Genomic DNA, 11,055 nt, shown 5'->3' with positions numbered 1-11,055 from the left:
ATATATATATATATATATATATATATATAGCAACACATGGAAACAATAATAATTTTATACATCAAGTGGGTTTAATTCCAGCTAGTTCAAATCTCAGTCAGTCGAATTTGGAAGCCATTCACCATTCGAGCCGATGGAAAATAAGACATCCTGTCTTGTTTCAACTGTTTCCACCTGAATCAATATGAATAATATTCCTCAAAATTTTGACTCATTAATCAATCATCATACAGATGATTTATTTATACCTAAATGTGGTGACAAAGTAATGGAGGAAGAGCGCTATTTGAAGGCGGGCTAACTCTGCCCCTGGACAGAACCGAGCCCCTCCACCAAATGGAGTAAAATATGGACTACTCCTCCAGTTTCGCTTCTCCTACAAACAATCAAATTGCACATGATCAATCCATCTTTTCGTTTTTCGTCCAAGGATATTTGATGATCACGACTTTTAATCGCGAAAACCTGATTTTCTGGAGCCATCCATCTCCACGGGTTGAACGTGAGACAATCCTCGTACACACTTTCATTCAAGTGCACAGCGGAAAGGAATGGAACTACAAAGCACCCTTTAGGAATAATGTACTCTGCAAATAGCAAAATGCATGGTGATGGATAAATTAACTAGCATTCATTTGTCATTAGCACACACACATATATATACCTTGGTATTCAACATCGACTTTGGCTTCTCTCATCAACCAAATCGCAATGCCGCCCAGTCGAAGAGTTTCATCGATTACCTGTATGTTCCATGCTTGAGCCCAACGAGCGACAAGGTGCATATATAATAAGCAAACAAATGGATTAAATACAAACAAGACTCACACATTGAGTGAATGGCATAGCTTTGTAATCTTGCCAAGTAAGCATCTCTCCATCCCTTTGAATTCTCAGGCTCTGCTGCTCATCCTATCCTTACAATTAATGGGGAAAGAAACATATTAGAAATTAACAAAAACTCTTGCACCGATATTTAAAGAGTGATTAATCAGCGACCACAAGCACGTACCAGCAGTTGCTTCATGGCTTTGGGGCATCGAGTGAGGAAACAAACAGCAAAGAGCATGGTTTTTGCAGTCGTCTCATTACCCGCGAAGAGAAGGTTGATAATGAAGTCCGCAACAGCATCATCGGCCAAGCTTTCTTCCTCTAGTAACCTCCCCAGCACACCATTTCCGATCGCCGGACCAGAAGAAGAATTCCCTCGATGAATCTCTATGGTCCTATTGATTTTGTCTATTATACTTCCCCTTGCCTGTCAAAAACAATACATCTAAAACTACAGTAACAAATATTGTAAAGGGCATCATAACTAAGATTTTGAATTTTTTTTTTAATGTGAAAGCGAAGTTTGACGTAAGGACCTTCATAGCTTTGTAATACGCAAAGCCTGGGAGATTGATTGGTACGGAAAGGCAGCCATCGGCGAAATCAGAGAACAACTGAGCAATCTCATCCACTTCTGATTCGGAGGTCACGCCCAGGAGCTGATTAACCGTCAAATTTATGGCTATCTAAAAGATAACCAGGCGTATATATATATATGTGTATATATAGAAATTTTTAATCAACGAGGCCGATCAAATCATTACTTAAAACATAACTAACACGAGTAAATTTATTTTACATGTATTTACAAAAGCCGATCTACTAAAAATAAAAACATTTCAAGAAAACCAGTCTCCAATTCGACTTATCCAGTTCTGAAAAAGTGTAATAATACGAGTAATCTTGAATTTATAATTAAAATTTACCTTCCTGCAGAAATCTTGGAGAAAAACATCTTGATTTTCATGGAGGTCTCCGAGGCATTGCTTCATAACCATCTGTATATCATGCAAGAAATGGAACTTGAGCTTGTCTAAGCGCATCATATTGGAGGCTATGCTATGAAGTTTCCTCTGCTGCTCTCCCTTTGCATTGATCACCCCATCCTTGCCCACCAAATCTCTGAAAGATTTCGGGTAACTCGACTCGAATAGTGTCCCTTCATTCTGCATCACGAATCTGTTGAACCCCGGATCAGCAGATACCACTGCCCTTTTACCAAAAAGGTTGCATGAGAACGTCTTCCCATACCTATCATATTCGATGTTATACACGATAAACAACATGAAAAATATTAATGAGAACATAGTACGGAGAATAATATATATGCTAATATATTAGTACATATACTCGCGACGACTTCTGTGCGACAATACATACCTTTGAACCTGTTGCTCGACGAAGCGAGGAGGATGAGAGCTTGCGACAGCATTGTACCAGCTGAGGCTGTCCCCCACAATCGGCCAACCTCTGCTCCCCGGAGGGAACCTGTTCCCTCTTGTTCCACCATTTTTCTTGTTGAGTTTGGCAAGGAAAATAATTACAAAAACAGAACTTATAATTATAAATATAATAACACTGCAAAAATTATCTTCTATTGCCATCTTCTTCGAAAGTTTTTTGAGAACGAGGCAGATGAAGATGAATATGGTGATATATATGGAGGATATAATAGGCTAACACCATGTACTTATTTGGGGAATTGCGAGTATAATTGGGTGGCGACCGAAGCAAGAAATGTGCAAATGGCTTCGTTGACTCCTTTATATATATATCATCACGTCTACAAGGTGTGGCAACACAAGTTAAATAATAATCGAATTAAATAATATAATAAAAAACATAAAATATTTTGTAAAACATTCTCACCAATCAATTTTGTAAATCCTGTATGAGTTACCTATGAAAAAAGATTATTTTTTTATGTAAAAATATTACTTATTATTATAAATATCAGCATGGTTGAAAATTCATAAGACCGTATCAGATAATAGTACGTGAAAAAGAAATTAAAACACCAATATAATTTAAGGGGCTGATATTAATTCTCGAGTCTCTGACTCAGTTTCAAATTCAATTGTTTAAATGTCTAATTGTCTAATTAATAAATAATTGGCACGTGTCTTATAGCAGTCCATGTATTTAGTATAGAATTTAGATATGATGCTATTGTATGATAAAAAAAATTATATATTTGAAGTTAATGAGATGTTACATTTATAAATATTTTTCAATATTATGATAAATCTATATATAAATTTTTTATATAAATCCCTCGAAACTTTTAAATGCCCCGTTGAAATTAATTATTACAAGAGTCGCCATCATGCCACGGGGGCGAGCACTATCTTGTTGTTGAAGCATTCATAATTCTTTTTTCCAGTACATATGAATTAATTTAATCAACCACAAGTTTGACTAAAATGTTGTGAATATATTTTTATAATTTTGTCCACTTCTCAAGATCCACACTGGCATTCACTTTTCAGTTTGACCGCCAAAAAATTATAGAATTTTTAAAAGCTCGAGGTTGATTATTATTATTATTATTATTATTATTATTATATTTAAACCAATTAATTTATTTATATACATCTTTAATTAATTGTTTGTCTAAATGCCCAAGTTGCAACCTTGCTGCGTTTCACGTTACAAGTTGATCGGTTCGTTTCATATATCTTTTTTATGTCGCAATTTGATTGCATAATTTTGAATTTTTTAGTCTAGCGTGAATAAGAAATTGTAACTAGTTATATATATTTTTTCAACATTTATCTAAACGTCAAAATCGTTTTTTTATAAACTTTTTTGAGTGTTTTTTTTTTTTTTTTGTTTTTTGTAAACTACAATTTTTGTATCCAAACTCGTTTTTAGTAGAGGAAAAGAATGACAAAATTTGGGAGATATGTTGAAATTACCGATGAATTCATGGAATTTAAAAAAAAAAGGCTGACCAACGCCTTTCATATTTTGATGGAGGATGTTTTTTGGTTGTGCTGGAATTCAAGAGTTGGAAGTTACTCAATTTCTAAACAAAAAAATAATAATAACTATCACGCGTTGCGTGCTTGTACAATATTTTTTATAATTAATTTGATTTATATTTAAATGAGGATTAGAATTTAATTATAAGAAATAGTGGGGAACTACACTGTAATTTTGATATAAAAAATTTAAAACAAAATAGAAAAAAGAAAGGAAAAAAACCAAAGTAGAAATTGAACTTACAACTTAATGTTTAGGAAACACAAACTCTATCCGCTAAGCTGCATGCTATTTACGTTAAATTTTAACACTTTATTAATATATATATATATATTATTAATATATACCATGACACTAAAAGTTAATTACTCTAATAGTCTCAAATTTAATAATATAGTATAGACGATGCATGATATTTTTTACATGTTTATTTAAAAATAGTTAAACAAACAAAACATTTTTGAATCTTGGAGTAATGATTCTATCAATTAGAATTCTTAGTTTTCTATATTCCCGATATTTTTTTCCGAAAAATTTTGAGTGTATTCTTTATGTTACGTTAAGACTTAAATTTTACATGATAAATTACAAAAATTGAGTTCAATTATATCTCTTTTATTCTCTACTATGCTCGAAAAAAAATATCATCTCGAGTGGAAACCCAAGCGTATCTTTAAAACACTTAAGCATGACATTTTATTTCATGCATTGTTTTTTAAAATAAATTTTAACCTTTTTTTATTTTGAAATTCATAAATGCTTATTTACATTATAATTTTAAAGCCCAATTTAACCGGGCTGGGCTATAATTATTTTTTACACTGGGCTAGAAATATCTGTAGCAAGAAAATAAATTATTTAATAAATATACTTTGTGAATGTAAACTTTTGAAGGTCAAAAAAAATTTAATAATTTTTTTTGATTATTTTTTAAAAATAGTCTGACATGTAAAATTAGATGCGATTAAACTAAATGTTGTTGTATAATACTATTTCAATTTACGAGTTTTACTTATTATTTCATTTGATAAATATTTGAAGTTTTAAAATTTTTTTTTTTATAGACATTTAATCTCAATTGATATAGCATAAGGATTTTGGAAATCATCGTTCTGTCACATTCTTTAAAACCATATGTTAGTTTTGAAAATTCAAATTTAAGATCTATGCTCTTTCTATATTTATGGTGGGAGATTTTATACATGAATATATTAATGTGCTGAATTCTACCTTCCAAATTAATAAACAAACATTTTTGGGAAGGAAAATAGATAAAATAATATATATTTTTTTAATAACTATCATATACTGTATAATAAAATATTGATTTTTTAGAATGGGTATTTCGATATTTTTAATTGACTGAAAAATACTCTACATTGCATTTTCAATATTTTATTTTTTAAAATTCTGAAATATATCATATTTAATGAAATAAAGAAAATAATTGTTCTATAAATAATAAATAAAACTAAATATACCGAGTAATTTAATTTAATTAAGCATTCGATAAAAACAAATTTAAAAAAAAAAATGTTTAGGCGAACCACGGGTGCTCGATGCATCCAAATTTGACCCAGCCCGTGTCGCGAGCTATAGCGAAGCAAAAGGGGGTTGAGATTCGTGGGATCGTTGGTTCAACAGATTTTGTCCGACCCTCCGCCGTACCGTGTCTCCGATCGCGCAATAGATCTCTGCATACATACGTGTCTTTTTCCAATACTGTTACGGACTCTTCGACCCAGTTATTCTTCGTTGATTGACAAGACAACGGTATGGATTTGGACAAGTGGGTGGTGAAGGTGAAAGAGGGTCAGCACTTGTCCGAAGACGAACTTCAGCTTCTCTGCGAATACGTATCCGACTTTTCTTCATGCACCTTTTCTTGTATCTGTTCATTTTCTCTTACTCTGTGAATTGATCGGAGAAAATTATTTTTGTGGTCTGGAAGGATGAATTTTCACTGCCAATATCACCTGGGAGCTAGGTTTTTGTCCTGTATATTTGTTTCGTGGTGGAATATTGTGTAGAACTATCAAGAAACTGTACTTAGGGTTTCACAGGGGTCGTTGTTTTGTTTTTTAATATATATTTGAATAAGAATTAGTTGTCTATCACATATGTCACCTTTTATTCTTTCTAAGATCCTTCTGTCAATTTCTTTGCACGATTCTCAAATAGTTACTAGCATTAACCATATTTTTTTGCATTTCTTCTCTTGTCCAAACATGTTATCACTTTCCTGTAACTGTGTCAATTATGCCGGTCACACCAATTGAAACTATATTCTTTCAAGAAAGCATATTTGTACCTGTCACCTATGCCGGTGACCTTTCATTTGTCGCTAGCCCAATGAGCACCAATCATCCTAGACCTGATAACCTAGAGATTTGAGTTTTACGTGCTTTGGTTCGAAGTAAACCATCTGGAGTCTAGACGTGGTATCTTCTTCCACCCCATTATGTTTGCACAAATGGTTGCCCAATGATGTGGAACTGGTTAACTATGCGAACCCTTAGATACTTGGGTAGCAGACTTTTACTGAAACTTTCGCCTGACGTTTTCTCAGCTTGGTGCTGAACCATACGCTGTTTTTATGACTTGTGTTTGGTTTGTTTATGGTATCCACGGCTTGATATAATTTAATTGTAAACATACGATGCCTAGATCTTAATATGCTTGTGCATCTAAATGTTTTAGCAAATTTATGGCTGTCATTTAATTAGCTGCTACAATTTGCAGTATTACTACTGTTTTCTTGTGATACTCTGTGGATCTGTTGTTCTTAAATTTAACTGCATTCCTTCCTTGTATTAGGTAAAAGAGATCTTGATCGAGGAGTCAAATGTTCAGCCCGTTAATAGTCCAGTCACTGTATGTGGGGACATCCATGGACAGTTTCACGATCTAATGAAACTTTTCCAGACTGGAGGTCACGTACCAGAGACCAATTACATATTTATGGTAATCATAATATATTTTTGTCTTGTGCCTGGTTTATTTGTGTTTTATTTCACTTTGAAACTTCTTATTTCTTGGCAGGGAGATTTTGTTGATCGTGGTTATAACAGTCTAGAAGTTTTCACCATTCTTTTGCTTCTGAAAGCAAGGTGTGTGAAACGCAGTAGATTTTATTGTGTGTGGGTTGGATTTGCACTTTTAAGTTGTTTGCAAGTCGGTTCGCCTTATTTTTCTATTATATTCCTCAGCTGAGAGGTTAATGAAACCATTGCAATACTGAATCATTCAATGTCATGCAGAACCTGCCAGGGATATATTTCATAGCGACATTTTTCATGAAATCAATCTAGAATTTAAATTCAGAGTTCAGTTTGATTTCACTAATGGAGGTTAAAGGATGGTTGATCCCAATGGTTTAGTTAGTTGCTAATATTACTATTTTATGACTAAATGTTATGCAATTTTTCGAATAAATAAGTGAGTCATATTTCTCTTCATTTTTGTTTATTTAAGTGAATTAGTATCCACCAGTTGAGGATTGCAATCGTTAATACGAAAACTTTCAGTTTCACTTGTCACAAAAAATCATGACAGGATGACACAAAGTTCTACCCATTACCTATCTTTTTCATTATTTTCTTAAGCATGCATCTAATTGAATCAAACCCTGGAGGCCTGGACCCTAGACTTGGGAGACTAATTGCCTTACCACACTGTGCTGATTTGTTGCCCATTACCCACAACACATTATTGTCCCTGAGAATATTAACTTTTCATTTGAAAATATTTAAGTTTCTATGATGAGGAAATGGATTTACTATGCTGTAAGCTTGGTTGGTTGATAAAAATTACTTCCAAGACAAGGAACAACATTTTGAACTGAAGAAATATTTTAGATTATGTATGTCTGATACTTGCCTTTCTTGCTGACTAGTTATATTTTTTGACCTTTTCTTCCAGATACCCAGCTAACATTACTCTCCTACGTGGAAATCACGAAAGCAGACAATTAACACAGGTAATTAGTGTTACAAACTTAGTTAATTGTGGATAATATATTTTTGATTAATTGCCATAGTTAGACTGTTAGACCATTCATTTATGCATAAAATTTTTATCTGGCAGCTGCCATAGTTGTCTTGATTTAAGTCCGCCAATTACTGGTTGAAATTGATCTGGACGAGTGTGACTCTGAAGGGATTTTTTAGGCTAAATGCTGATATACGCAAAATTGATGCCTTATTGGCTAGGAAGTTACTGTAATGTAGCTTAGATTCTCGAGTCCATATGAAAGAAATTGAAAGGAAGTTTTGTGTTGCAAAAAAAAAAAAACAATGAAATTAGATGTACTAAATTATTTTTACCCAAAAAAAAGAAGAAGAAAAGTACTAAATTAATGATAATTAGAAGGATAACAGTTTTTGAAAGAGGTTTAATGATAGACGGAGAACAAAGCAGTAGGATTCATCTTTATATTTTTGTTTTTCATTGCTTAAGTCAATTCTCGATTATCTCTCAGTTTTGTATTCACTTTTTATACTCATGTCTGAATACATTTTATCTAAGAATGACAGTAAAATTAAATTCTTGGTTTGAGTCATGCATGATATGTGGAATTGATAATTTATTTTCTGGACGTGATTCAGTAACTATTGTCGTCTATAAGAAACACCATGGTCCATTGTAATAACAACAATACCATAATCAACTTCAGATAAGAAAAATCTACTTAATTTAAATGAATTTGACAGATACAAGTTCCAAATAAAATCATTGAGTTTTTACAGGCGTCGTTCTTGACAGGTTTATGGATTCTATGATGAATGCCAAAGGAAGTATGGGAATGCTAATGCTTGGCGATATTGCACAGATGTTTTTGACTATTTAACTCTATCAGCAATTATTGATGGGACGGTATGCATTATTCCATGTTAACCGAGTTCTCGGAATAATTTGAATTCTTCCAGGAAAAGCTAAGGTTTATAATTATCAGATTATCCCATTAGGGGTAGTTTTTTGTTTTTATTTCTGCTGTCTTTACTTCCTTCCTGCAATTACACTCTACGTACTTGAATGCCAGGTACTGTGCGTACATGGTGGCCTATCCCCAGATATTAGAAGCATCGACCAGGTCTAATCACTGTCATTTTTTATCCTTTTTCACGTGTTTTCTTTCAGACAACTCAAACTTCGATGAAATGTTGTGTTGTGAGATTCAGTAAGTGCTAGCATACTTTTCTTAAGATTGAATATGTTATGCATGTTTTTTGATGTCTGCATTCGCTCATTATGCGAGGATAGTTTCATGTTTAACATGGGATTTTTTTCCTGATTTATGGAGGTTTATAACCTCTCACAATGAGTTTTATTTATATGACTGATATGTTATTCTACTTTGTTTCTTAGTGTTTAAAGGATTGTCATGATAAGTTTGATGGTGGCGTAATATGCTGCTGTGTTTTGTTATTTTTTTTGTTGTCATTTTTTTTGTTTTTTTAAATTTTTTGGGTTTCCTTCAGATTCGAGTTATTGAACGGAACTGTGAAATTCCGCATGAAGGGCCGTTCTGTGATTTAATGTGGAGTGACCCTGAAGATATTGAGACATGGGCAGTAAGTCCTCGAGGTGCAGGCTGGCTTTTTGGATCCAGGGTTACATCTGAGGTAAGAATGAGCCTTGGGTAAACTCCGCAAATATCGTGCACATGTCTTTTATGATGTAATGAACTTCCACTGTCTTCAAAATGAACGCTGGAAATCACAAAATTGGTTTATGAAAATTGGTATAGTTTAGCTTTAGTTTCAAGGTGTCCGTGCTAACATTGTAATTGTTTTTGTAGTTCAATCACATCAACAAACTTGATCTGGTCTGCCGGGCACATCAACTTGTTCAAGAAGGTTTGAAGTATATGTTCCAAGATAAAGGACTTGTCACTGTAAGTAATTCTATATCAAGAATTACAACATAGTATCTCATCCTACATCCATTTGGTCATTGTTGCACTGTGGACTATGCAGGTATGGTCTGCACCAAATTATTGTTACCGCTGCGGAAATGTTGCCTCGATATTGAGTTTCAATGAGAATATGGTATTAGTGTGCAACCTCTTCCCCCACCCCTCCTCTCCAGCTGTGTGTTTGTGTGGGTCATTTTAATATTATAGTTGAAGTTTGCGGGTCATTTTAATGCTACTTAGTCAAAGTTTGAAAATATAATCGAGCAAACAAAACTTCTCCTCTTAACCGACATTTAGGGTCTGTTACACATCTAGACATTTACTGCAATAAAAGAGCATCAGTCGTCAAAACAGTATCGATTAAAATGAACAAATACTCCTGTTAAGAGTGTCGGCTAAGGAATTTTTTTTATCCCTAAATCAAAATTGTATTACTCTAGAATATGAGATCACAATCCAACTATGGCTTTTGTGGGAGTCTGTTCTATATGTTCAGTTAATGCAACTAGTTTTCGCAATCTTAAAATTATTAAATGCGAGAATCTAGCTATTTGAAATATCTAGCACTAGAATCCTTGCCTGTTTATGTTTATGTGTCATGTTTCGTGGTTTAGCACGCTTATTTCTACACCAAATTTAAATACGTCTTTCACATAAGTTGCATGAAACTAGAGGTCGGAATACCATTTGAAACATGAAATTTGAAATGAAGAAAATCGGGAGGGTATTTGGACAGAACTTAGTGAAGCTGCAATAGATCCTGGATGTTTGATAAAGGTTGGCTGTTTCATGTAATTCATCTGCTCCACTTGGACATATCGACCTGATTAGAAATCATTTTTGCCTTACTTTTCATTAGGAGAGAGAAGTGAAATTCTTCACTGAGACTGAGGAGAACAATCAGATGCGAGGACCCAGAAGTGGAGTACCTTATTTTTTGTAATTGCAAATTGTTTTATTGGCTTGTGCAATATGCATTTAGCATGTCAGTAGTTGATTGCTGCCTTGCAAGGTCTAATCAAAGCGCGGCTTTCTGTGGTATCACGTGACACGCTATTTGGAACGATAAAAGTTTTGATTTGTAGTATTGCTGATATTCTTCTCTTTGTATAATGCATTTGTTATGATCGATTTAGGAAATCCATCGCTTTGAAGAGGGTGCTTGTCTAACTTTATCCCATACTTGTAAGCTTTGTGACCCTAATTTTTTTTTTGGTTATCTGTTGCCAGTTTAAACGTTATATGAATTGTGGCCCTATGAAGATGTTCTCTTCATACAAATAGACTGTCAAGTTACTTCCTTCTTTATTATACAACAAAAA

The 11,055-nt window shown here is 33.5% G+C and overlaps 2 protein-coding genes across 2 annotated transcripts; one reads left to right on the top strand and one right to left on the bottom strand.

Moving 5' to 3' along the window:
- Positions 1–20: 20 nt before the first annotated feature.
- LOC140979599 (abietadienol/abietadienal oxidase) lies at positions 21–2,544 on the bottom strand. The gene is made up of 9 exons (XM_073445083.1): positions 2,212–2,544; positions 1,758–2,082; positions 1,368–1,517; positions 1,013–1,258; positions 829–912; positions 665–743; positions 466–587; positions 249–376; positions 21–174 (listed from the first exon to the last, which is right to left on the bottom strand). Exons 1-9 carry the CDS (start codon positions 2,433–2,435, stop codon positions 87–89), a joined length of 1,446 nt encoding a protein of 481 aa, XP_073301184.1. The 5' UTR covers positions 2,436–2,544; the 3' UTR covers positions 21–86.
- A 2,808-nt stretch (positions 2,545–5,352) lies between these two features.
- Positions 5,353–10,998, top strand: LOC140978432 (phytochrome-associated serine/threonine-protein phosphatase-like). Its single transcript, XM_073443449.1, has 10 exons — positions 5,353–5,672; positions 6,634–6,780; positions 6,859–6,926; positions 7,738–7,795; positions 8,581–8,691; positions 8,858–8,908; positions 9,297–9,440; positions 9,617–9,712; positions 9,795–9,866; positions 10,593–10,998. Exons 1-10 carry the CDS (start codon positions 5,592–5,594, stop codon positions 10,674–10,676), a joined length of 912 nt encoding a protein of 303 aa, XP_073299550.1. The 5' UTR covers positions 5,353–5,591; the 3' UTR covers positions 10,677–10,998.
- Positions 10,999–11,055: the final 57 nt, after the last annotated feature.

The sequence above is a fragment of the Primulina huaijiensis genome, chromosome 6, assembly GCF_012295235.1.
Source record: "Primulina huaijiensis isolate GDHJ02 chromosome 6, ASM1229523v2, whole genome shotgun sequence".
In the NCBI taxonomy this organism is placed as follows: Eukaryota; Viridiplantae; Streptophyta; class Magnoliopsida; order Lamiales; family Gesneriaceae; genus Primulina; species Primulina huaijiensis.
The sequence above is the reverse complement of the archived record's forward strand: the minus strand, read 5'-3'. Positions and strand labels throughout refer to the sequence as shown.